Below are 27,885 nucleotides of genomic sequence, written 5' to 3'. Positions count from 1 at the left end.
CAGCTGCCTCCCCCGCCGATCAAGTAAAGCAGTAGAAATACTTAACTATCTGACCAATCTCGTCGGCTCTGTCCCCCCCAACAAAAGCCCTGCCCCCCCCCAAAAAAATCCTGGCTACACCCCTGAAAATAGCAATCATGGCTAGTAGCCATTGATAGCCTTGTTTTAGTTTAGAGAAGTAGTGAGTAAGAAGCAACATGATAGAAGTTTATAAAATTATGCATAGTATGGGGAAAGTGGATAGAGAAAGGTTTTTCTCCCTCTGCCATAACACTAAAACTCGTCGACATCAATGAAACTGAATGTTGAAAGATTCAGCACGTAGAAAAGAAAGTACTTCTTCATGCAGCACATAGTTAAACTACAGAAATCATTCTCACAGGATGCAGTGATGGCCACTGATTTGGATGACTTGAAAAGATTAGACAAATTCATGGAGGAGCAGGCTATCGATGACTGCTAGCAACAATGGTTATGCTCTGCCTCCCACAGGCATCTGGTTGGCCACTGTGAGAACAGAATGCTGGACCAGATGGACCCTATGCCTGATCCCATAGCACATTCTTCTTATGTATTCAAATACATACTGCCCTGAATATGGAGATTCCACTAAACCTTTACGATCACTAACAGCCACCGACGGACCACTCTTCATGAACTTATCTAATCATATATAAAGCTAGATCTTCATTGCTGGCAAAGCACCCAGCAGAACTGGATTGATTAAAGCAGGGGTAGGCAGCCTCATGCCCGTGGGCCGGATGCGGCCCAATCGCCTTCTCAATCAGGCCCATGGACGGTCTGGGAATTAACGTGTTTTTACATGAGGAGACTGTGTGCTTTTATTTAAAATGCATCTTTGGGTTATTTGTGGGGCACAGGAATTTGTTGGTTTGTTTTTTTTCAAAATATAGTCCGGCCCACCACATGGTCTGAGGGACGGTGGACCGGCCCATGCCTGAAAAAGGTTGCTGACCCCTTTGGATGCACACAAGCTGATTCAACACCATGCATATAAGCACATTTATAACGCTTTGACAGCCTTGGAAAGAATCCTAGGACTGTAGTTTACCTGCCACAGAGCTCCAATTCCCAGCACCCTTAGAAAACTAGAGTTCCCAGGATTATTGGAGGAAAGCAATGCACTTTCAATTTGCTCTAAATGTATGATGCCTTCTCCCATATTCTAGGAGTTGTGTTCCTTTATCGGGAAGGCTCTACCCGCTATGCTTACACCTTTGCCAAGGCTCAGGAGGCCTGTACCAGAATAGAAGCTGAGATTGCTACACCGGAGCAGTTGTATGCTGCCTATCTCAGTGGTTACGAGCAGTGTGATGCAGGCTGGATCGCTGACCAAACCGTCAGGTAGGTGGGACTTCGAAGCTTGGTTGTTCAGTGGCATGGGGTGGGAAATGTCCTGCTATTCATAGACATTTCTTTATTAATTGCATTTATACCCTACCTTTTTCTCCAAGGAGCTCAAAGTGGTATACATAGTGCTCCTGCTCTTCTTCCTCATTTAATCCCTACAATAACCCGGCAAGGTAGGTTAGGTTGAGAGGCAGTGATTGGCCCAGGGTCACCCTTGGCTTCGTGGCCAAATGGGGATTCAAACTTTTGTCTCCCAGGTCCTAGTCTGACACTTAACCACCACACTGGCTTTCTTTATTAAATTTTAAAGTGTGAATTAGTGACATAATGAATGAATAGAATATCAGTCAAACTGGCCCCTTTCTTTCTTTCTTTCTTTCTTTCTTTCTTTCTTTCTTTCTTTCTTTCTTTCTTTCAACATTCCTCTTTATATTTAAAATTATTTTTCGAGTACATATATAGAATAATTACAGTTCAAAGAGCCAGGCTTTTATATATCTAGTTATTCTTTTCTTGTAGAATTGGTATAGAATGAAGGCACCTGTGGTAATAATCATTATACAATTAAGTTTGGAATGATAAATTATAGTTTACATAAATTATGTTATATGCCCCCAATAATGGATATGCATTGACTGAATCAAATTACAGAATTTTAGAGTTGGAAGGGACCATGAGGGTCATCTAATCCAACCACCTGAAAAGCAGGAATCTCTTTTTTGCCTAATGTGGTGCTCGAACCCACGAGATTAAGCTCTTCACATTATAATTCCAAGAGAGAATAAATGGAGTTCATTCTCCTGCAAACTTGTTATTTTTCTACCTACCTTCTCTTCCTCTGATCAAATTTGTTAATTTAATCATGGTAGCTGTCTTCCAAATTTTAGAAAGCTAAACATCAATAGAAGCAGCTATTGGAAGATTACCATTCTGGCTGCTGGGAACAAATAAATTACCATTTGAAAGTCTTCCTCTAGTATTTTTCTTAATCAACTTTTTATCCACAAATTAAAAAAAATACTTAAAATGGTTATTTAAAAAGTAAGACATGATAATTAAAAAATACAGTAAGATATGATAAAGAAATATAATAATAAAATCATCAACTCACATTGAGGATACAGTTACCACCAGTACATCCACATGTCCAAATAAATATCCATACAAAATTGTCTATATGAAATATGTTCAAATGTAGCCCGGCAGTGAGATCCTGCTCAGACCATTGCAGTCCTCCTGTTAAAAGGTTATCTCAAGCAGCAAATGATAGAAAATACCTCTCTCTCTGTGCCAGAGACCTTGTATGTATACATGTGTATACATGTACACACATGGATCAGAAATCTGGAAATAGAATGTTTCTGTTATTTGAGATTATCTTATGCTCTGCAACCTACAGAGCAGCCTTCCCCAACCTGGTGCTCTCCAGATGTATCCAGTAATCAGGGGTAGACTGCCCTGGAACAAGCAGGCTCTACGTGCAGCTCTCATGGCTCATCACTATTGAGAGACCAGTCCTCCACATATTTGCCTAATCCTTAATTTAGTGACCCCCTCCTCCCATTATCACTTATTTTTCTTATCAAAGGAAGGCCAGCATTCTGGATTCCCAACTCCAGATGGCAAATTCCGCACTCATGCGCTGCAATTTGTGATGCACAAAAATGCACACACATACCGTACCATTTATTTGTGCAATGGGGAAAGAGTACTGGGAAATGCCTGTCTTCAGAGGAACTTCATCTGCAGTCTTTCCCAACCTGGTTACCCTCCAGATGTTTTAGACTGCAACTCCCATTAGTCATTTTGGAATGCAAATCCCATCAGCCCCAGGCTGTATGGCCCAGGCTGTATGGTTGGAGCTGTAGTGCATCTGGAGGATACCAGGCTCACAAAGGCTGAATCAAAGGTTAGGCAGGTGGGGTGGCTTTTAGGTGGTGGAAACCTTTCCAGGATAGGGAGGGCTTGGCCTCTTTTGGAACTGGGTGTTTGATGCAGTGCTAATGAGAAAATGTGACTCAAGCCATCTTTTAAGAACTGGTTGTTTTTATTAGCTTTGAATTTCAGGAATGGTGACATTTTTATGGAGCTATAAAAGCCCAAGATTTATGCTGCCTCCAGGATCAGAGGCACGGTGTCTCTCTGCATAGCATTGCTGGGGAATAGAGCCAGAAGGTGGCCATTGTGCTTATGATGTACTGCTTGTGAACAGGAGGTTGGACTACCTGGGCCCTTGGCCTGATCCAGCAGCCAGGCTCTTTCAATATTGACTAAGGGCTATACACATTATGAAACTAGCACTGACATTGTGGAATATCCCTCCTGCTTTTTCTGTAGGCATTGCATAAGTGAAATTCAAACTCCCTGCAGCTCTGTTTAAAATGGGGTCATTTTTTAAGAATATTTTTATTAAGTATTTTATAACTTAAAATAAAATAAAATAAAATGGGGTCATTTTGAAAAGATTTTTTTTAAAGGAGGAACCTGTTCAAAACCTCACATTCCCAGTGGGGTCACTGGGACCACACGGGGGCATGCGGTCCAACTAGAGAACACACCACCCCATCACTTTCCTTTTCCAAATGTTACCTGGTAGTAATGGGGTGGGGGTGGCTCATGGGAGAGCCTCAGGCACACCTTTGATGCTCCTTTGAGGAACCATGAGAAGTTTAAGATCGTGGTGCCCTTGGATGCTAATGGCCTTTCTGGGGGAAATAAAGAACCATGAGAAGTCAGATTTCCTATGGTTCCTGGTTCCCTTCATGAAATTGTGCATGTCTGTTCTAATGGAAGCTTTGACCAGGGATAATCTTAGGAAGTGTCCTAGGGGCTCATATCCACCCCACCTTTTTAAAAAGCTAAACCCTTTTTTTTAAAAAAAGTGTTTTACATTGCTTATTGGGCAGCAGGGCATACCATAAAGCTGAGCACTAAGGAGACCCCACCCACCCACCCACCCACCCACCACCTTAATTTCCCAGAGGTGTATATAAATATAAATTAGCATATGCCATTATTAATGCAAAGTTGAATGGTATGCTCTCAGCAACTGCAGTTAATGAATGCTTAAATGTGTCATACTGAATGGGATCACCAGGGCTGTTCTCTGTGACATTCCCTAGGCCTCAGATTTGGGCCATAGTCATCCTCCCTGAGTGGTGCCTTCCTCTTTAGCCATTGGCTCCTTCTAGGCCCTGGAATTACAAGCTGTGGGGATATCTCTACTGACCCTTGAGGATTCTCTGAACTAGTCCTCAGAGTCTGGTGACAGAGGGGTCCCCTTGAGGTTCAGGGAAGTTCTTGCTAGCCCCAGTGACAGCAGCTGTATGTGGAACATGCCAGTGAGAAGCTCCATCTCTTTCCCCAATCCGCCATTGGTGGAGGGCTCTGATTCATCCTAGTCTGGGGCTATGACACAAAACACTGTTCTTATCTTCAGGTACCCCATACAGACCCCTCGTGAAGCCTGTTACGGAGACATGGATGGATTTCCGGGCGTCCGTAACTATGGGGTTGTGGACCCAGAAGACATGTATGATGTCTATTGCTATGCTGAAGAACTGTATGGTGAGTTAGATTGCCAAAATATCCTTGCCCTTTGAAATCAGAGTCTTCATGTTGCCTTTTGCTGTGGGGTGTATAGAGTAGCTAACTATTGCATTGCCTGCTGAACTTGTGATCCATTCCATCAATTACAGCCCATCAACCAGACATTCATTCATTCATGTCCTTGTTTTATACCCCACCCCTTCCTCCAGATCAGAGCTTACAACACAGCATACTTCCACAACATTGCAGGTTACTATCAGTGAAGAGCTCTGGACTTCCATGAGGCGGAATTTCCCTTTTTAGTCTCTCTCAATCTCAACAAATGAGATACCACTTAAAATATTACAAAATGATATCTCATGCCTATGCATAGATCAGGGGTCAGCAATTTTTTTCAGCAGAGGGCCGGTCTGCTGTCCCTCAGACTTTGTGCAAGGTCAGACTATATTTTGGAAAAAAATAATGAACGAATTCCTATGCCCCACAAATAACCCTGAGATGCATTTTAAATAAAAGCATACATTCTACTCATGTAAGAACACCAGGCAGGCCCCACAAATAACCCAGAGATGCATTTTAAATAAAAGGACAGATTCTACTCATGTAAAAACACGCTGATTCCCGGACCATCCGCGAGCTGGATTTAGAAGGTGATTGGGCCGGATCTGGCCCACGGGCCTTAGTTTGCCTACCCATGCCATAGATCTTCAACCAGTGTGATGAATCCCACAGGTGAGTTGCATTGCCACACGAGGTAAGGTAAAGGTAAAGGGACTCCTGACCATTAGGTCCAGTCATGACCGACTCTGGGGTTGCGGCACTAATTTCGCGTTATTGGCCGAGGGAGCCGGCATACAGCTTCCAGGTCATGTGGCCAGCATGACAAAGCCGCTTCTGGTGAACCAGAGCAGCACACGGAAATGCCGTTTACCTTCCTGCTGTAGCAGTACCTATTTATCTACTTGCACTTTGACATGCTAGATTGGTAGTTGCCTGTGACGCGGGTGGCACTGTGGGTTAAACCACAGAGCCTATGGCTTGCTGATCAGAAGGTTGGTGGTTCGAATCCCTGCAACGGGGTGAGCTGTTGCTCGGTCCCAGCTCCAGCCACACGAGGTAGCTTGTTGCAAAGCTGTTGCTTCCATGATTCCAGTTTATGCTGACCAGACCAAAGGAACACTACATGTATTTCTTGACAAGGAGGCGTTCTTCTGATGAGATGCTTGTTTTATCAGTTTCCATGAGTGCTGCAATGTTGCAAGAGAAGGGCACAAGACATTTTAAAAATAAGATATGTGTTTCTGGTCACCTGCATGCTCATGCCTTTCTCCTGCCCCATTGCAGGACTAGTTTTCATTTCATTGTAATGCTGAGGAACAGTAGATATGTTGCTCTCTGAATTGCCATTTTAGGGTGAGATAATGTCTGATGCTTCATTATGTTTTTTATATTCTTTGGAAAGTCACCCAGACTGGCTGGGGCCAAACAGTCAGATGGGCAGGGTATATGTAACAATTGTTGTTGTTGTTGTTGTTGTTGTTGTTGTTGTTACTATTAAGTATAAATCAAAAATGAGAAAATGAAAGTGGGACTAATGTCGCAGCTTGGGAGTCAGAGGTGAGTCTCAAGTCTGGACCGGATGAAGATTCCATATTATCTCCTCATATTCACTGAATTGCTGGAGAGGCTGTGGAATGTGTGGTGGGCATATAGGAAAGTGGCTCAGTTCTGAGAAGAAGCATTTGTTGAAATAAAAGTAATTACTGGACAAAACACTTTTAAATGTCCAAAGCTGGCTCAGCTCAATCGTTTTACAAGAGGTAACATTAACCTAATCCGAATAAGATGTCTTTTACTAGCAGCCAGGCTTGTAATAATGAGATACTGGAAGAAATTGGAGGGTGCTTCTTTGGCAAACTGGTACAGTGAAGTATGGCAAGTAGCACCTGTGGAAAATTGGCTAATAAAATAAAACTGGCACAAGGTTTGAAACAAAAGGATGCTTTCGCAATAGATTGCTCCAGCTTTATTATGTACATGGCTGGAAATGAAAACATAGGGCTCAATTCACAATATGAAACTTTCTGGTTAGCATAATGTGTACATTGCCTTCTCTGCAAATGGTTGAATGAGATTGGCACTTATTATCCTATTTGGATGTCATTTCTGATGTATTGCCTAAATTTTATCTTCTGGGCCAGGGCGAGATGTTTTATTTTAAGTTTTACAATGTTGTAAGAATTTAATGATAAAAATTTAAAACAACAACAGAGCATACTATATAATGTCATGTAAAATAAACCTAAGTAAAAGCTGCAACACCAGTTGTCTGCACCTGTCACAAAAACATGCATAATCTCACTGAGGAGGGTGTACCATAAAGAGGGTGCCACCCCAAGAATGCCGTGCCCCATGTCACTGCCTTGCCTGTCACCTGAACTGAAGGAAGAGGCCCCCCTCTTCTCACACCAAGGAGCAGTACCTAAGTGCTTCTCCCCAGATAACAAGCTTCAGAAAGTCCTTACATAACATTAATTTACCATGTAGTACAGGAATGGGGACACAGGTGGCGCTGTGGTTAAACCACTGAGCCTAGGGCTTGCTGATCAGAAGGTCGGCGGTTCGAAGCCCTGTGACGGGGTGAGCTCCCATTGCTTGGTCCCAGCTCCTGCCAACCTAGCAGTTCGAAAGCACGTCAAAAATGCAAGTAGATAAATAGGAACCGCTACAGAGGGAAGGTAAACGGCATTTCCATGTGCTGCTCTGGTTTGCCAGAAGCGGCTTTGTCATGCTGGCCACATGACCTGGAAGCTATACGCCGGCTCCCTTGGCCAATAATGCGAGATGAGCGCGCAACCCCAGAGTCGGTCACGACTGGACCTAATGGTCAGGGGTCCCTTTACAGGAATGGGGAACCTGGGGCAAGAGGCCAAATACAACCTTCCAGGCATCTATGTCCAGTGCTTGGGACTCTTCCCTGGACCTTCCCCAGGCCACACCTCTCAGTGGTCCTGCTCTGCACCCTGCCTGTTTGGGATGTTTCTTTGTCTTAAGCATTTTAAAATAGGGTGAGGAACCTATGGCCCTCCAGATGTTGCTGGACTACAACCCCCAACATCCCTGACCATTGGCCACGCTGGCTGCAGGGGCTGATGGGAAGATGGAAGTCAAATAACACATACTTTGTAACAACTTAGGCTGCTTGGAGCTTTTTGAAATATTAATAAAATGTTTTGAAATATTAATCAAATATTAAACACAATTTATAAATGTGATTAAATAAATAGAACATCTGGAGAGCCACAGATTAGCCATTCTTGTTTTAACAGATAAGTAAATATGCTTCTTTTAATTCAAGCCAAAGCATGTTTTGTTCTTATCTCTTTAAACACTGGTGCCTGACTTGTCCTCTGGTTGCAGGAGAGTTGTTTGTGGTGAGCTCTCCAGAGAAATTCACTTGGGAGGAGGCCAAAGCTGAGTGTAAGTCTCTGGGAGTGGAGATTGCCACGACAGGCCAGCTGTATGCAGCATGGAATGAAGGTCTGGACCACTGCAACCCTGGCTGGCTGGCAGACGGAAGTGTGCGGTATCCCATCGTCACCCCACGGGAGAAGTGTGGAGGAAACGTCTCAGGAGTCAAAACCATCTTCCTCTTTCGCAACCAGACTGGATTTCCAGATCCCCAAAGCAAATATGACGTGTATTGCTTTAGAGGTAATAATCCTTCTGGCATGACTAAACTCTGAGTAGGATTGCCACCTTGCTCACCTGGAGGTCAAAATGCAAGATAAATTCAGTCTGTGAAACTTTTCCAATCATTTGCTAGGAAGCGATACACCTGCTAATTTTCTCTGTGTTAGAGGCTCCTGTCAAAAGCACAAGAGCAGAGCCAGTGGGGGGAAGGTGGCGACTCTATTCACTATTCACTTGAACAATTACTTCTAGGGCTCATCCACACTCACCTTTGCTCCGTGCATTCTAGGCACAGGTCCACTCTTTCCAGGTCTGTTTCTGGGCAGTTTTTCCTTTTGTCTTGGTGCTTTCCCCGAGAAAACCCACATTTTACTGCTGAATCACCGCAAACGCCAATTGGGTTTGCTGCAGATTGCTGTTTGCTCCAATTCTGCAGTAAAACATGAGTTTTCCTAGGGAAAGTGTTGGGACAAAGAAAAACTGCTCGGACACAGACCTGGAAAGTCCAGACCTGTGCCTAGAAAGCACATAGGAAAGGTACATGTGGCATGGCCCCTAGTTTGCTAATGTTTTATGTGATTTAATTCCTGCAGGGTCCTTGGAAAGGTTTTGTTATAGTGGCACCACTAGGCAGAAGTCTGGGTCCTCACAGGAGGCACCGTCCCTTTAGACTGCTCCCATGTTGCAGGTGGAATTCAGTCAAATACTGACAACATTGCATTATCAGCACATTCCTTAATGTGGATTTGGAACTCTTGCACAACAAACTGGTCCTCCCTCCCTGCCCCCCCCCCAAGTCCTAACTTCTTGAGGTGGAAGGAAAGTGACTGGAAAGTGTGTGCATGAGGAATAACAATTGCTTGAGGCAATGTTGTCTAGCCTCCCCATGAACAAATCAGAACAAATGCTTGACATGGGAGTTTACATGCATTTCAACCAATCTGAAATTTGAACCAATTTCAAACTTGATCCAATTTCAAACAAATGCATCTTCAACAGATGCATTTCAGCAAATCAGAACAATTGCTTGACATACCAATTTGAAATGCCATCCACTAACCTTCACACAAACAAATCAGAATGAATGCTCAACAAACAAACAAACAAACAAACAAACAAACAAACAAACAAACAGTGCCGTTCAGCCTACTTGCAACCTTTGTCTGGAAGAGACCTTAGAATTCAGCCTGGCTTGCCTATGTCTTTTGCCAATGGGGCAAAGCACATGCAGCTCCATGTTCAAAATGTGCAAGCAGCTGTGTTCAAAATGTGGTGTGTGATGCCCTTGTGGCTTGGTTTCAAAATGCAAAAAAAGGGAAGGCAGGTGGAAAGCCCTCAGACCATGGAGGAGCATACACCCTGGAGGTTGTCCACCTGCAAGCAGCAGCGTGCCCCCCACCCCAGTCATATTTGAGTGCAGGAAAGAGAGGGGAGAATGGGGAGGTGATGTTGGCGGCACCATCACTGGCACAACCATTTGCACATATATGTCCCTGAATTTCATTGAAAAGGTCAGCTCTGTTCCTGCCACACACCCACGCCCCTAAACAGATTGCAACAGTATAATGAGTAATTGATGCCGTCATCCTAAACACATTTCTTACAGAGTAAATCCCATGGACACCATGGAATTTATAGCTGAGTAAAACTAGAATAATTCCCTTTGGACACTGTCATTACTCACTTCCCTTCCAAGTCAAATACACCCCCATTTCCATCACCAATCCCCATAACACAGTCAAAAGGATGAATGGAGTTGCAGTCTGGCAAATTTGGAGATACAAACTTCCCACCTAAGTGTCATTTGACTTTCTTTCAACCCCCACCCCTACCATTTGCAGGGGGTGGAGTGATCTGGGCAGGAGGATAATACAGATCACTATCTAAAGCTCCCCCATCACTACTGTAGTGGTTTAATTCCTCCAGTGTCTAAAATTTAATGTCCACAACAGCCCTGTGAGGTAGGTTACGCTGAGATGTAGGTACTGACCCCAGGTCAGCTGAATTCCTCAAGAAGAGCCCTGCTATAGCCAACAGGTAGCCCTAGCTGATCCAGAATTCAATTTTCCACAGTGCACATGCTGAAATCCCTGCTTCTCTACAAGTGTTAAAGGTGCTCTGTACACCTTTTCACTTGACCTACCCCACCATTCAGATGCCCCTGGGAAGTCCATAAGCACAGTAGCCCTCTCTTGCTGTCAGGGTGGCCCACATGTCCTATTTTCAAATAGAGGACTGTCTATCCCAAGTCTGAGTTAAAAATAAGAAGCCACCCAAAAGAGATGGTTTGGGGAGCTCATCCAAAGTCAGCAGGTCTGAGCCAGCCCAAAAGCCACCTTGTGTCTTCCCCACTGTGCTGTGATGTGTTGCATTTCTGTTTAAATTACAGCAATTATTTCTAAATTTGACTCTATACAGATAAATCACCATGTGCACATTTTATGCAAATCCATGCCCTCTTTTCTTTTGGTGGGACACATCCTTTTTTGGGGAGGATGCAGAACTAGCCCCTCTACCTTGACCCCCAGTAACGAGTGAGGCCTGGTGCCTCTGATCCTGCTGGTAGGAAGTAGTTGCCAAAGCTATTGCCATTGATGAACCTGCCCACCATGAATTTCTCTCACCCATTTAAAGCCACCTAAGTTCATTTTTGTTATTAGAAGGAGCATGCAGGGAAGTGGGTGCTGAACCTCTCAACCTTCCCTCTCTATGCCAGTCATTGGTGCATGGAGAGGGAAGGGTTCTGCTAACTTCCCGCTATGTACCCATGCTGTGGTATGACATAGCCCAGCCCCTCCCCCTTTTCAACATGGGCAGATGTGTCAATAAGCAAACATGACTTTAGGGCCAGCCCTCCTCCCATTAGGCTGGATGAGGCAACTGCCTCAGGTGGCAGTTGCTGCAAGGGCAGCAGTGGGCTCCCCCTGGCCATTCCCCTGTGTGTGCCACATGATCTGCCCTGGAGCCCTGCTCCCGCAAACTGGCCTGCTGCTCTCACTCACGTGTGAGGGAAAATGCTCATTACCAGTATTCTTCAACTACCAGTCTGGTTGTCTTCTGTACACAGAACCGGGGGGAAGTGCCATCTTGGTCCTTTGCCTCAGGCAGCAAAACCCTGCCCTGTCTTGCCTAGCCCTGTGTGAGTGAGCTCAGCCTTCCTGCCCATGCTGCTTTGAAACGATGTTTCTGAAGTACCCCCAGAGGCAGTAACACCCCCTTTCTTTCTGCCCACAGAAGAGACAAGCCCTTTTTCTGAGTCTCCAGTCCCTGAGGCAGAGGGCAGCAAGGAGATTGTGACTGTGACAGAAAAGATGGAAGAGCTGCGGCTGCCCAAAGTGGAGCGCGAGGTGGCGAAGGAATCCAGAGGGGCCATTTATTCCGTGCCCCTTTTGCAGGACAACCTTGAGGCTCAGCAGCAAAAGCCCAGCAGTGCCCCTGAAGAGACAGCCCCACAAGGGCCTGAGGCAGGCCCAGGTAGCTGTGCTTTCAGTCCAGGACAGAGAGATGAGGAAGGGGGAAAAGAAAGAGATGGAGGTTGCCCGGGGAGACACAGGAATGGTAGGTGAAGAGAAGAAAGGTCTAAGGATCATAAAGGGTTGAGCAGCTGTGATTCCTGCATTGCAGAGGGTTGGACTAGATAACCCTTTGGGTAAGAAGGAAATCTCTCTGGGAAAAGGTTCAGAAAAGGGCAACTAAAATGGAGTGACTCCCCTATGAGGAGAGGTTGCGGTGTTTGGGATTTGTTAGTTAGAGAAAAGGTGAGTTATAGGTGATATACTAATAGAAGTTTATAAAATTGTGCAAATGGAGTTTGCTCCCATAGGACACCAACATGGATGGCCATCAGATTAGACAAATTCATTTGGGATAGTGGCTACTAGCCATGTTTGCTATGCTCTGCCTCCATAGTTTGGAGGCAGTAATGCTTCTGGATACCAGTTACTGGAAGCCAGAAGTGGGGAGAGGGAGTGCTCTTGTGCTCTGGTCCCACTTGTGGGTTTCCCACAGGCATCTTATTGGCCACTGTGAGAACAGGATGCTGGACTAAATGGGCCATTGGCCTGATCCAGGAGGCTCTTCTTACATTCTAAATTGAAAGGTCAGTCCTTTTAACCCCCTTCTAGGAATGGGCTGTATGATTGTGGGCTATGCCCATTGGGTTTCATGCATGTAGATCCTGTACAAACACAACGCTCACATCTGGATAACTGGGGCTACCAATGAGAAGACTGTGATGTTGATTCAGAGAGCTGAGGATTGTCTGTGGTGAGAAACAAAACAAATGAAATTAAAGTTCTATAAATAAATGGGACAGATTTTGCTCGTAAAACCCCTGAATTCTTCAGACTGCATAAATTATGCAAAAATAAACAAAAAATGATCCCATTGTGTTTAATCTGCATAATCCATCCTGCATCATCTGGACAGAAACAAAAACTTGGGTGCTAACACAAGTTTGGGGGAGAGAGAGAGATTTGCATCCCCTATAACTCAGCCCTTGAAAGGCTGCTGCTCAGTGCTAGAGCGCCTGCTTTGTATCCACAAGGTCCCAGGTTCAATCCTTGGCATTTCCAGGTTGGGCTGGAAATGCCTGGAACCCTGATGGTCTGCTGCCAATCAGTGCTGAGGCCTTCAAGGGAGTTGCTCTTAGTGGTGCCCCATGGCTTGGATGCACAGCTCAGATACACATTCAGTATTGTGAGCCCAGTTTTGTGGAACTCCCTTCTTGATGCAGTCAAACAGGCCCTGTTGAACTTCTGACCCTGACTGAAGACTTTAGTATTCTATCAAGCTTTTCAGCTGAACTCTGACTTTATAGTTTGATCTCATTTTTAGTCTTACTCTATTGAGACGACTGTAATTAAGCAGCATACAAATTATTGAATTAAATAATAAATAACCGGTAAATAAAAATAGGTATATCAGATACAGAGACCCCTCTTTTGCACCTTCCTATCGAAGTTCCTTTTAAATGGAGATTCCAGGAAAATGAATTTTATTATTCATTCCATAGTCAGTGAGTAAATGTGCATTGTACACCAGTACCTGACACCCAGTATTCTGTACTTTTTTGCCAGTATTTTGCATGAATTGGCAGTTAACTACCTGACAGTGTGGGGTAGCTAATGTAGTGCAGTGTTTTGCCTTTGGCAGTTTCTGGCAAATCCAAGACATTTATGTTGTGCTCATCCATTCAATTCAGAATCCAAATTTTGCAATTTATAATGGTGCCTCTCCTGCCTGCCCCCCAATCTTATTTGAGCGCTCCATTTTTTAAAACAACACCAACACACAAACAAACAAACAAACAAACAGAGGAGGTAAACTTTCCCACACATGCAAATGTGGACACAGCATTAACCATGAAATGGGAGACACCTGTTGAATCTCATTGTTGATTAGGCTGGGGGAGACTAACTGGAGGTGATCATCCAGATATTGTTGACTACAACCCCCATAATTTGTAGCCTGCTGGCCCTGCTCGCTACCGGAAGTCAGAATCTAATCACAACTGGAGAGTCAAGGGTTGCCTAACCCTAGAATAGGGTTTAGTGCCTCCTGGGTTTAGTTGTCTTTTCTTTTCTTTTTCTTTATTGGATTTTAATAATAACAGACAGAAAGAAAAATTATCTTAAACATGATAAGTGGTCAGCAATTTCCAATAAGGAAATAGAGGATATAGCTAAGCATGTGATTTACTGAGTCAATAATGAAACATACAGTACCAAGAGGGAAAGGATGTGTGGTCCACAATCACCATTGGTTCCATGGTCTAAATCAAAACTATTAAAACGTATCATTTCAAAAAAGATTTAAAAGTAACCTTTAACTGTACTAAATCCCAACATTTCCATAGACATTTGGACCTGACACTGTGCTTGTGTATGAAATAAAATTAGACCAAATGGCAAGAAAGGAATCTCGAGTACTTGAGCCCCTGAAGTATCAATAGTCTGGATTACAGTCTTGAAGTATCAATAGTCTGGATTACAGTATTAAGATCAAAAGTCTTCCAAAACTAGGCAGTTATGTTCCAGGCCACTATCAAAAGATGCAAGGTCAGTTTCTTGTTATTCAGATCTCGATCCAAATCTACAAACCAATTGTCTTTGTAAGTGAAGTGTCTAAGGACAATTTCCACCTTTGGGAAGATCTCATTTTCTTCCTTTCAATTTTGCAGAGGAAGACACAGAAGAAACCCAGAGCACTGAGGAAGACGAGATGTTGGATCTAGGCCACCTGGGAGAAGAGGAATCTGATGAAGAACAAAATCTGCCCGGGCCTTCAGAACCAGCTCCAGAGGAGTTTGAGTCCACAGCAGAAGATGAGGTGGAAAGCACCACTCAGGCATGGTCCCAAACCTCCCCAGACCTCAGCACATCAGAGGATGAGGATGGACCCCATGGCTTTCATGGCCATGCAGGTTCTGCCCTAGCACCCTCTCAAGAACATGGAGGAGAAGGCACCACTGAAGCTGACTCTTCTGACAGCCTCTCCACTGGTGAAGGAAGCCAAGCAGCAAGTAGCTCTGAAGAGCTGCATAAAGACCCATCGTCATCACCCTCCACCTCAGAGATTGCAGCTGAAAGGAAGGTTGTCCCTCTAGAGCAGGTGGCTCAAAATATCAGCTACAATGATCCTGAAAAAGCTGGCATTGTTCCTCATCAGCCTGAGCACTCGGGACTGCCTGAAAACTCCTCTGAAGCTGCTGAGCAGACCCACATGCACGTAGCCCCACAAAGCGGGCTTATTCCTGGATTCACAAGCACCCACGTCCCTGGGCATCCTGGCGACTCAGTCGATGCAGAGTTTTCAGGGGCTGTGCCTCCGGGAACAGCTGCAACCGTGGAGAGGACGGCAGTGTGGAAGAGGGTGGTCCCAGAATCCTCAAGCCCCACAGCTGCCAGCCTGTCTGAAGAGAGCGAGGAGCATTCTGGGTCTGCGTGGATTTCACCTGCCGTTGTCACGGGGTTTGCAACTTCCAGCCCCGAAGAGGCTGTGGTTGACTCAGGGCATGCAGTTAGCACCCAACTTCCTGGGGAGGAGCATGTGACTGAGGAGGCCACTGAGAGCACCACGCCAGACCTGTCAACAGACGAATCGGACGAAGAAAGGGAAACCACCATGGCTGCTCCAGTGCCAAATGGAGGTGGCGAAGAGCACGATGGGCAGAAAGAAGATGCCCCCTCACTTGCCGAAGTCATCTCTGGAGACATATCAGGCTCGCCATTCATGAGCCCCCTGTTCACAGAGCCCTCCTTGACCACTGCCCACCCTCTGCCTGTCCTGCCCACAGAAAGTGCCAGCTTTGGATCAGGTGGGAACATTTCAGGTAACCCTTTTGCCTGCACTGCCTTGGTGCTCTTGGCCACTGTTTTGGCTGATCTTTCCCACTAAAACGCTAATGATGTTCCTCCCAAAGCCACGCTTTCCTCTTTGTATATGTCTCTCCCCTCCCCTCCATTTCTCCTCTCCCCACATCACCTGGATTGGGAAAGGTATAAAGACCCAGAGAAGCACATGTTTTGTCAAACAAACAAACAAACAAACAAAATAGTCTTAGAGAGTGCATGCTCTTTAAATCTCTCCTACTTCTATGAAGTGTTTTAATGACTATTTCCATGAAAAACAAGCCGGGAATGAGGACAGCACTGGTTATAACAAGGAGACTAATAAAAATAAAGAGGAAAAAAATTAAAAACTTTCTAGAAGAGGGCCATCTGGCTGGATGTCTGTACCCTACTGTGTGTGTCTTGTGTTTTTTCCCCTCACATTGCTCCTCTGCTTATTTGTTTCCCTCCACACTAATGAATTAATATCCCTAATGTTACTTAAACCCTTGCTCAACACTGATCTTAGAGCCATATTCTCATGAGTGATGATTACAAATATTAGAAGTAAATTAGAAGTGTGTGTGTGTGTGTGTGAATATGGTGAATATGGTGAATATAGGAAGCTGTCTCATATTGATTCAGGTCGAAGCACATCCTTTCCCTCAAAGAATTCTGGGCACTGTGGTCCATGGAAGCAAGCTAGAGCTAAGAGGCATCTATCTCACCCTGCCAGGAGTGCCCCAAGCCATTTTGCTGCTTGAAGCAAGGGACAAGATGATGCATTCCCCACAAAACATGACTAAACTAGTGGCAGAAAATATGCACAAAATATGCCCTGTGCACAAAATATGACTAAACTAGTGGCAGAGTTCTCCACCACATCCTTAAGGCAGCAAACTAGCTTAGGGGCTGCAAGGCAGACCACATGGCACACATTTTTAGCCACTGCCCACCCCTCAGAATTTGCTGCCTGAGGCACTTGCCTCACTCTCCCTCACAGAAGGACTGGTCTTGCAGAGAGCTGTGGTGTGTTATAGGTGCTGAGTGCTGTTAGGAGGCTCCTATCCCCTTCACAGAGCTACAGTCCTCAGAGTTCTCTGGGAAGAGGGATTGATTGTTAAACCACTCTGTAAACTGGAGTTCTGTAGGTCTAATTGGGGTCTCCTAACAACTCTCAGCAGCCGCTTGAAGTGGTATCATATTGCTTTAAATGCATGAGATTAATGAGGCCTGTGACTCCTCTATCTTTGGCCTGTATCAGCAGCTTGTATGCTCAGCTCTCTGAGCATGGTGAAAACTTGAAAGTCCTCCTTGAAACAGCTGGTGCAGACAGTTTAATCATCATCAGGATTGTCATCAGGAGGCCCTGGCACCAAATCTTCTGCACAGGGCTCCAGTTTTCTTCCCACCTTATCTATTTATCTAATTTGCTTATTTTTTGTATTAAACTTAATAATAAAAAAACATGTTTCTAAAAATGTAACATATTTATATAAATTGCAGGAATAAACTGAATGCATACACAGTCACACATGTTTATTTCTGTCTTAGCTTCTTGCTACACACACACACACATGCCAAAAAGAAAATTGTCAGTTTTTATGAATCATATCTTTATTGCAACAGTTAATTAGAAATATTAAAGCAGAAGAATAAGAGGCAGACAGAACACATTATCCAGATGTGTATAGTGGGATACAATAAATAGAAGAGTAGCACAGAGTAAAATAAAATGGACACCAACATTTTAAAAGTTATACCAAGTCACAAACACCGAAGAAGAAAATTACAACACATCTGGGGCATAGCTGTCAAGTTCTCCATTTTTTTAAGGGAAATTCCCTTATGCTGAAAAGGCTTCCTCGCGAGAAAAGGGAAAACTTGACAGCTATGGTCTGGGGTAATTTCTTGGTGAGTTTTGCGGCAACATACAGAGTTGCAGGTGCCTTAAGAAACTACAGTGCCCAGCATTATTTGGGGGAAGCCGTGACTGTTTAATGATGCTTTAAATGTATAAAATGGCCACAGCAAAGGAGGAGGCAAAGGATGATGGGCCACAAAGGGGGAAAACCATCTGGTTTGGAGTTGCTGGGCAATAAGTTGTGAACCACCCTGAGACCTACAGATGAAAGGCAGTATACAAATTGAATTAATTGATTGATAATAAATAAGTTCTATGCTACCAATATTAACTGTGTCAGTGTAAGAAGAGTCTGGCTGTGGGACCATCCAGCCTAGCATTCTACTTTATGCAGTGACCAAGCAGATACTGTACCTCCAGGAAATCCACAGCAGAACAGTAGAGCCACACTCTGCCCCAGTTGTTTGCCCCCAGCAAAGTGGCATTGCGAGGTAGGCCACCTCTGGACATGCAGGTTCCTGTTGAAGACATTGAAGAATCTTTCCTCCTAGAAACAAGGGACTTCAATATGTCTGAATGTTCACAGGATAAGTGTCATGATAGAACCTTATGAAATTATACATGGCATGGAGAAAGTGGATGGAGACATATCTGTCTCCCTCTCCCTTGACACTAGAATTTAAGGATATCCTTAAGCTGAATATTGGAAGATACAGGACAAACAAAAGAAATGACTTATTCACAGAGCTGTGGTGCTCATGTAGTTCAACTAGATGGGTCAATGGCCTGATCCAGCAAACTCCTTATGGTCATCTGCCCCACCTTCTCTGTGCCGAAATAGGCTTTACTTACTTTAAAGGTGATTTAAATAAAGTATAATGCAGACTGTTAAGTAAACTAGAGCCTTACATGTGTTGGTTGAGAGAACACCAGTAGAGAATTAAAACCACAAAATATGCAGCCAATTAAAACATGGGAATATAGGCTGCTGGACCTTTAAAATATGCCATTCTAAGTTCTGTCCAAAGTTTCCCACTTCCCCCAGCACAGAAAAAGACCACATGTCTGATAAGGTAAAAATGGTTTACACAAATTTCAAAAATCAGATTCATGTGCTTTTCCATACAGCAGTCAGAAAACACAGGCAGTAAAACTTATGTTAGTACCAACGTGGTGGAAGTTCCTAAATTATTTGTATAGGAACACAAGGGTGGCTGTGTGTGCGTGCTTAAGTCATGTGGTCTGACCTTGGAGCAACCAGCTCGGACTTTTTATACACTGGAGTGCACATGTTAGACTGAGGGAAACAATATACCTAGCTTCCTTCCTCCCATGGTGAGGGGAGTGACCTAGCTACATGTGGCAGGACTCTCTGGCATAATACTCTCTGGCATTAACCCGTTCGTTCATTAATTGCACTTCAGCATTTTGGTTATACAGTACAGTACGTGACTGGTTATCCTACAGTATTGTAGCACTGAAGCCTTGAAGGTGGCCCTGTAGGAGATTGGAAACCAGAATACCTTGAAATGACACTTCTATTGCAGCAAATAGAAAGCCTTTTTCAAGCCTAATTCAGTGGGGGATGAAGGATTTTTTTTTGGGGGGGGTGTCACAATATGTAAAGGTTAAGTCTCCCCTCCCTACCTGTGACCCTCCCCCCATTGTTCATCACTTGTTGCAATTAAGCTTCAAAAAAAGTGTTAATTGGAGGTTTAAAAGCCAAATTGTTGCAGGGGTGTATGCAGTTTTTTTCTGGAGTTAGCAGCAGTGTAGGGGGGAAGGTTAACTCTTGCCTCCCCAGCTAGGCCTCTCCAGAAGATCATTCCACCTTAAACATGGGGGCAAGGGGAAATGAAAACACTATTTTCAAGCCTTATTGCTGAGATAGCATACTCTTCAACATTTCTCCCATGAAAATAGGGGCATCCTATTCCCTACCTTCCAATATTTCTCCCATGAAAATAGGGACATCCTAGTGGGATGTGGGGAAGCTTGACGGGCTTTAAATGTATGGTGCGGGTCTGTTGTGAGTGTATGTGGTTGTGGTTTGCACATGGTTGCAATGTTGTGCCTGCAGCAGTTTCACCAGTTTGCAAAGGCCCCTCCTCTATTTGGGCATGGCTCTGCCCAGCAAGTGAAGTTCCTGCCTTCATTGACTGGAGCATCCTCTTCCTCACCCCTGGCCATTTGCTTCCAGGTGACTGCATCCCAAACCCCTGTAGTAATGGAGGGACCTGCACTGAAGAAGGGGACCACACAGGGTGCCTTTGCCTACCAGGCTATGGAGGAGATGCTTGTGAGATCCGTGAGTAGAACAACTGAGTCTGCTGCAAGGTGTATGTTTGAACCCACCAACCACTTGTCTGGACACTCCCAGGAGGTTTAAGATCTTTGACTGGAGTTATGTGTCCTCTATGAATATGTGTGTTCCTACCTGTAACCGTATGTTCACAAGAAGTTCACACACTGGAGGAATAAAGAAGACTGGTTCATTACATGAAATAAAAGTGACAGAGTATGCAGGTGCTCTTTCAAACAGCAAGGTTACAAAATAAGCAGAAAGTAAATCATACAGCATGTACCATACAGCAGGTAAATCATACTTCTCTGTCTTAAATAGTTAAATAGTCCTATCCCAAAAGCCTAGAGCAGAGGTTCCAAAGCTTTTTTGGCCCACTGCCCCCCTCCCGTTCCATAAACCCACCCCCGTTACCCTCAATCCCCTATTATTCAGAATAGCAGCCTGCATGTTCCCCTAAGGAAGATTGTTGTTGTTTAGTCGTTTAGTCATGTCTGACTCTCTGTGACCCCATGGACCAGAGCACGCCAGGCACTCCTGTCTTGCACTGCCTCCCGCAGTTTGGTCAAACTCATGTTCGTAGCTTCGAGAACACTCTCCAACCATCTCGTCCTCTGTCGTCCCCTTCATGGATCAATGCCTTGTCGTGGCGAAGGGGCTTGAATAACTGAGAGAAGCTATGAGCTATGCCACGCAGGGCCACCCAAGATGGACAGGTCATAGTGGAGAGTTTTGACTAAACATGATCCACCTGGAGAAGGAACTGGCAAGCCACTCCAGTATCCCTGCCAAGAAAACTCCATGGACAAAGACAACAGGCATATAAAAGGAAGATAGTAACTCAATAGAATCTAGGACAGTAACCATTAATTGCACATTGATTCAAAATCCATTTAAAGCTATTTAGTTTAATTAATTCAACAAAATGAATGGACTTGATCCAGTGATACCAGCTTTTCAAAGTGATTTATACCTCCAGCATCCCCCTGCCACCCCTTTGCCTCTTGGCATGACCCCTACACAGTACCACCACCCTCCAGGAGATGGTACCGCTCGCTGGCCTAGAATGTGAGCATGACAATTTGCCACAGCACCCACACTAAAAGCAAAGTGAGAAAGGGAAAGAGAAGAGTATACCTGTCCTCAAGGAAACAGTACCTAAGCCATCTCAAATACCAAGAGGTCTGTGCCTTTTATTTGAGAGTCATGCTCTTCCTGTCAATAGCCTGTAACCAGCAAAGCTACAGCATCTCTCTCACCCATCCCAGGGAAGCTGATATTTGAAATCATTGAGTAACAAGAGAGGGGGACCCCCTCATAGGCGTAGCCAGGGGGGGCAGAAGGGGGCAGCTTCCCCCCCTAGAAGAAAAAATTAAATGGTTAAGGCAGCAGCTGAGCGAGGAAGGCAGGCATCCCGCCGGCGACACAGCCACCCAGAAGGGAAAGGACTTGGCTCTCGCTCTGACTCGCCCAGCTCCAGACCAGGGAAGGGGGCTGCAGTTCCCGAAGCTGCCACTGGGGGCGCGGGGAGTCCTCAGGCTGGAAAGAACTTGCAGGAGGACGCGCTTCCGGCTCACGGGCACACTTTCTGTTTCTCTGCCTCTCTCTCTCTCTCTCTGCCTCTCTCTCTCTCTCTCACACACACACACCACCTCCCCCAGCGGCTGGCCGGCAATGCTCCTGCGTGTAAAAAAGATGAGTGATCCTTGCTGTTGCCCCATTAAGGTGAGGGATCTGCTGCAAGCTCTCTCTCTCCCCCTGTCTTTTATTCCCAGGAGCATTTAATCCTAACCCCCTCTTCCTCTTGTGACACTCTTTAGTTCACTTCCGTCTGGCAAGTTGTGAAAATTATTACGATAAATGGCCTCAAAAGTTTTGCTTTTTAATATATCTTTTTAGCAGCACCTCCTCCTGTGCCCAGCCACATAAAAGAAGGAGCTGTGAGCTCAGATCCAATTTGCACCCCAAATTCAGTAGATTTGCCTGGGGGCAGGGATTAAATTTGCATCTTGCAAATCCGTAACATTCTTTCAAATAAACAAAAGGTGCCTTTTGCAAGCCACTCTCTTGAGAACTGGACGGTTGGAAGGGACCCCCGAGGATCCTCTAGACCAACCCCCTCCAGTGCAGGAATCCCAGCACAAGCATCTCTCACAAAACAAGTTTGTTCCATCTTCCCTGTGAACAACCCTTCAGATACAACAGAACCATTCACAGAGTTGGAAGGGAACCACCAGGGTCATCTAGTCCAACCCCCTGCAATGCAGGAATCTTTTGCCCAACATGGGACTTCAAACCACAACCCTGAGATTAAGAGTCCAATGCTTTACTGACTGAGGTTTTTTTATGTTTCCTGTTTTCTTTTCCCAAGCAGAGATAAAGTGTAAGCGAGGTGTCAGCTCCCTAAAAAAAGTCAACAACTCTGGGGAACCTTGGGGTTCCCCCCCCCTAAAAAAGGTCGACAACTATGGGAAAGGGATCTTTGCACCACGGCGCCGGATATGCTTAAGACGGCCCTGTTCCCCCTGGTGCTTCATTTTAATTTATTTTTGACATCTAAGCAAATATCTACATCCCCACCCCTCTTCTTCCTATCTTTCTTTTCTGCTGCATTGGTGGTTGTGTTTAAATTTTTGTTTCCCCTCCCATTTTTCCTTATTTATAATAAAATTGTGGTTTCATTCGCCTTTTCCGTGCTGAAATGTTACAACCTAACGACCATGGCTTGCCCCCCCCCCCAGTTTTGATCCTGGGTACGCCCCTGGACCCCCTGGAACTTTAAGCTGCCCAACATTTTTAAAAAATCTGGACTTTAGGTCTTATTTGGGGCCAATTTTACGTTATGAAGAAGGGAGGGTTTTTCCTTATATAACACTTTATTCTTTTGTTCCATTGCTTATTTCCTGCAAATTCCTCTATATTTATATTTAATGTGAAAATGCGTGGAGATCTAATGGAACATTTCACCCTTAGTATAGCTAAGCTGCCTTTCATCAGGCGACCTTTTTATTGCAAAGTGGGCTAGTCGATATTGCCAGTCTAACAAGTGTTTTTGTTCTCTCTCCTTTATTTCTGCCAAGACCTGGAAAAATGCCGGCCTGGCTGGGACAGCTTCCAAGGGTTCTGCTACAAGCATTTCTCCACCCGGAGAAGCTGGGAGGATGCTGAGACCCAGTGCAGGAAGCTCGGAGGGCACCTGGCTAATATCATGACACCGGAAGAGCAGAGCTTCATCAACAGTATGCCTGCCAGGGGGTTCAGTAGCATGGGTTTAGTTAATGTTAGGAATGCGGCAGTAATCTGGCAGTACAAAAATGTGTATATTAGGGGAAAGTGTGCATTAAAATTCACCGACTAGTGAAAATAACCCTCAAAAAAGCATTTTATTAGACAAAACTGTACAGCAAAGTATATATTAGGGGAAATGTGCACTAAAATGCCCACCATTTTTTCCTGAAGACAAACAAAATTAAACAATATAAAGAAAATGGAAAAAGATTACAGTGGTGCAGCACAGTGCAATACAGAATGAATTATTTAAAAATGCAGATTGGTGGGGAGACTGAATGTTAATAAACAGAATTTTATTAAACAAAAAACCAAACAAACCTAAAAAACGGAGAGAAACTAGAAATGACATTTTTGCCCTCCCCATGCCATCTCTAACAACTTCCTTCAAATTACAGGTAGGTAGCCGTGTTGGTCTGACGTAGTCGAAAAAAAATAAAAAAATTCCTCCCAGCAGCACCTTAGAGACCAACTAAGTTTGTCATTGGTGTGACCTTTCGTGTGCATGCACACTTCTTCAGATATTCATGCGGCTCAATGTGGTGCCTTCCATAGTTCTAGTTACAGGTAGATAGCCGTGTTGGTCTGATGTAGTCAAAACAAAATAAAAAAATTCTTTCCAGCAGCACCTTAGAGAAAATAACCTTAGAGGTTATTTTATCTGAAGAAGTGTGCATGCACACGAAAGCTCATACCTATGACAAACTTAGTTGGTCTCTGAGGTGCTGCTGGAAGGAATTTTTTTAATTTTGTTTCAACTTCCTTCAAAGAGAGAGTTTCTATAATTTCGAATCCAAACTCAAGTACAGTATCTCCTCCCCATGAAGCCTCAAGGACAGTGCAGCCCACCCTGGAATGTTATCCTAGGCTGCCACCTAGAGTCATCTGATGGGATTGCAGGGCTGTCGTTAACAACCTCAAGCAGTTTCCTAATTGCTGTGTCTCTATGCCTCATTCTTCTCCATCCATGCTCAAACTTTGTTGACTTCTAGATCGGTACAAGGAGTATCAGTGGATTGGCCTGAATGACCGGACAATTGAAGGCGACTTCCAGTGGTCAGAGGGGAGTCCTCTGGTGAGTGATGCTTGCAAAAAAGAATTAAAAATAAAGGTAAAGGGACCCCTGACCATTAGGTCCAGTCGTGACCAACTCTGGGGTTGTGGCGCTCATCTCGCATTATTGGCCGAGGGAGCCAGCGTACAGCTTCCAGGTCATGTGGCCAGCATGACTAAGCCGCTTCTGGCGAACCAGAGCAGCACATGGAAACGCCGTTTACCTTCCCGCTGTAGTGGTACCTATTTATCTACTTGCACTTTGACGTGCTTTTGAACTGCTAGGTGGGCAGGAGCTGGGACCGAGCAACTGGCGCTCACCCCGTCGCGGGGATTCGAACCGCCGAAATTCTGATTGGCAAGCTCTAGGCTCTGTGGTTTAACCCACAGCACCACCCATGTCCCATTAAAAAAAATTAAATGCATGCTTTAAAATAAATAAACAAAAACAAAGGCTTCTGTTACATGCAGATCAGTGCCTAATTATTCTGAGAAAGGTGGATTGTAGGAACAGCATAGGAAATTGCCTTAGACCTGGTCTAAATTGCCTGGTCTGTAACAAGAACACTGTTCACGCTTTCTGTCATTTAGTGACTCTCTCTCTCTCTCTCTCTTCTTTCTCTCTTGGGTAGCTTTATGAGAACTGGCATCCTGGGCAGCCCGACAGCTATTTCCTGTCTGGAGAGAACTGTGTTGTGATTGTTTGGCATGACGAAGGGAAGTGGAGTGACGTGCCTTGTAACTACCACCTGTCCTATACCTGCAAAATGGGGCTGGGTAAGCCTTGAGCTCTGGGCCTTCCCAACTGTGGCTCTAGTCCAAGACCAAAGGCCCACTGAGACTTGTGACGTTTGTCATTCATGTTTTTGAACTTCAAAAGGGGGAAACAGTATATACATTGTTGTGGATAGTGGTCTCCAACAGGTAGCAGTTTTCAAAATGTTATCATCTGACCTGCAGGGGGCAGAAATAAGTGCCGGCTGTGTTGTACAAGCAATGATCTGCATTATGCAGCTTTGCAGAGACGGCTGCCATTTTTGATCAGGTATCATGATTGCAATTAAGTTTGCAAAAGAAAATAGCACACATGCAGTGCTCAGAGCTGTGTTGGGAAAAAAGGCACTTCTGCTTTTGTGGGTAGGTATCCTAAATATGTGGTGCCAGTTTGTGTGAAGGTGGAAATATCTCAGAAACAGGCAGTATTAGTTCTTTTAAAACCAGGTTGAAATATTCCTCGTTCTGACATATTCTAAATATATGTGCATAAGTAACTCACTTTTGGATGTGATAATATTTGACAATAACTTTGACAAAAGCATTTTGGACATGCTGATGGAGGTTAAGGCCATCAGTGTCTATTAGTCATAATGCTTAAATTGAACCTCCCTGTTCAGAGGCTGCATAACTGAGTGCAAACAGGTAGGGGATGACTACCACCACTGTGGAAACCTTTTGAAAGTGATAAAAGAAAAGAACCAACACCTTGCCTCATGGGCAGGTCAGCCCTGCCAGACACTAATGAAAAAGGGTGTGTAGCTGTGACATTAATTGCAAGCTGAACCCAAACTTTGAACAAGTTTAGGCTTAGTTTTTTATTAGCCTGGAAGTTCTGAACTGGGGGAGTTTGTATTTGAAACTCCCTCATTTTGAGTGATTCTAATGTTTGCCAACCTATTGGGATAGCACATGTTATTGTGTCCCAGGCACCAGAAAAATTGGTGGCAGTGGCATGAAAGGCAGGCTGAATCTGAGCTTTTTTTGTAGAATTTCCAAATTTACAATTAATCTGACATTTTCCAATTTGCATTCACACAGTATTTGACTTCCCCCCACGCTTCTATGGTTTCCTCTGATTATTTATTGCTGCAGCATATTATAATTAATCTACAGTGGTACCTTGGTTTATGAACACAATTGGTTCCGGAAGTGTGTTCATAAACTGAAGCGTTCATAAACTGAAGCGAACTTTCCCATTGAAAGTAATGGAAAGTGGGTTAATCTGTTCCAGACGGTCCGCGGAGTACTTAAACTGAAGCGTTCATAAACTGAAGCGAACTTTCCCATTGAAAGTAATGGAAAGTGGATTAATCCGTTCCAGATGGGTCCGCGGAGTACTCAACCTGAAGCGTACTTAACCCGAAGCATGGGTGTAATTGGTTCCGGAAGTCTGTTCATAAACTGAAGCGTTCATAAACTGAAGCGAACTTTCCCATTGAAAGTAATGGAAAGTGAATTAATCCGTTCCAGATGGGTCTGCGGCGTTCGTAAACCAAAAATTCATAAACCGAGGTGTTCATAAACCGAGGTTCCACTGTATACCTTTTTTCCTCCACCTTATTCTCAGTACAGCTTTTATTGCTTTACTTACTCCAAACCTGCTAGTGTTTTAACATGTTTACAATAGTTTTTTTAAAGTAGTCTACAAACATTTTCCAATCCTCCTTGAAGGCTGTTTCATCTTGCCATCTAATCTGAATCTGACTTTCTAACCAGGCTCAGCTTGCAATTAGCCTGAAAGGTCCTAATTGGAGAAGTTCATACCCCAAACTCTCTAATTTTGAGCATATCATTTGTTCTAACCTTTGCTCATTTGCTGGGGCAGCACGTGATTGAGAATATACTAGTAGATGTTGACCCTGTTCACCTTCGCTCCAGTGTTTTGCAGCCAACCCCCAGAGGTGGCTGATGCCCAAATATTTGGCAAACCAAAGCAGCGTTACGAAATCAACTCTGTCATCCGGTACTGGTGCCAAGAAGGGTTCACCCAGCGCCATTCCCCTGTCATCAGGTGCCAGGAGAACGGCAAATGGGAACAGCCGACATTCACCTGCATCCCAAGTGAGTCTTTACATGGAGATGGCTAGATCTCTATCTGCTTTGGTCTGTTTTGTGTTGTGGGAGGGGTTTAGGACGGTGGAAGGGATTGAGCTAGGAACTCTGTTGCAGGGGTCCCTGGCAGCTGGGCCAGTTACCTTATTCTCTGTGAAACTGGGGCAGCTTTATAGGGAGAGGGAACAGCCAGCCCAGCATCTGCTGCTCTATAGCGCCTCCCCTGCAGGTGGCCAGCAGAGATACTGTAGTCTTCAGCCTAGCAGAATCCAACAATCTGGGAGAAGCAATCAGCCCCTTTGCAACCATTCATAAGCACTGTGTGATTTATGCTTCCACATCCCACTTTTTTCCAGGGATTGATCAACCCCAGGAATGAAGATTTACCTGTGACTCCATCATCCCAGATTCATGATCAAGTCAGGACTGATTTTGCATAAATCAGCATGAAAAACCAACAAGGAACAACAATGGTGCCTTCTGTTTCCCTTATTCTTTTTATTATTGTTATTATATGAGTGTATATATAAAGAAATTCTAATAACTAAATATTTCCTTTTAAAGACACCCTCTTTCTCAGCGACAATATAAAATATAACTTTTTA

The 27,885-nt window shown here is 44.5% G+C and overlaps 1 protein-coding gene across 3 annotated transcripts in view; it reads left to right on the top strand.

The window, feature by feature from the left end:
* The window catches only part of BCAN (brevican), a 50,116-nt gene extending 22,231 nt beyond the window's left edge, over nucleotides 1–27,885 (top strand). Inside the window, exons 4-14 of one of the 3 annotated variants that reach the window (XM_035098775.2) lie at nucleotides 1,191–1,365; nucleotides 4,811–4,938; nucleotides 8,341–8,634; nucleotides 11,848–12,087; nucleotides 14,795–15,946; nucleotides 20,009–20,116; nucleotides 23,191–23,349; nucleotides 24,391–24,473; nucleotides 25,084–25,228; nucleotides 27,107–27,289; nucleotides 27,637–27,885. In XM_035098775.2, coding sequence (XP_034954666.2) covers nucleotides 1,191–1,365; nucleotides 4,811–4,938; nucleotides 8,341–8,634; nucleotides 11,848–12,087; nucleotides 14,795–15,946; nucleotides 20,009–20,116; nucleotides 23,191–23,349; nucleotides 24,391–24,473; nucleotides 25,084–25,228; nucleotides 27,107–27,289; nucleotides 27,637–27,659 — 2,690 coding nt within the window. In that variant the 3' untranslated portion in view covers nucleotides 27,660–27,885. Of the gene's footprint in view, nucleotides 1–1,190; nucleotides 1,366–4,810; nucleotides 4,939–8,340; nucleotides 8,635–11,847; nucleotides 12,172–14,794; nucleotides 15,947–20,008; nucleotides 20,117–23,190; nucleotides 23,350–24,390; nucleotides 24,474–25,083; nucleotides 25,229–27,106; nucleotides 27,290–27,636 lie in introns of all 3 variants that reach the window. The other 2 variants (XM_035098774.2, XM_035098773.2) reach the window with 2 other exon arrangements.

Source organism: Zootoca vivipara, chromosome 17 (genome assembly GCF_963506605.1).
Source record: "Zootoca vivipara chromosome 17, rZooViv1.1, whole genome shotgun sequence".
Classification (NCBI taxonomy): domain Eukaryota; kingdom Metazoa; phylum Chordata; class Lepidosauria; order Squamata; family Lacertidae; genus Zootoca; species Zootoca vivipara.
This window is presented reverse-complemented; position numbering and strand designations above follow the sequence as displayed.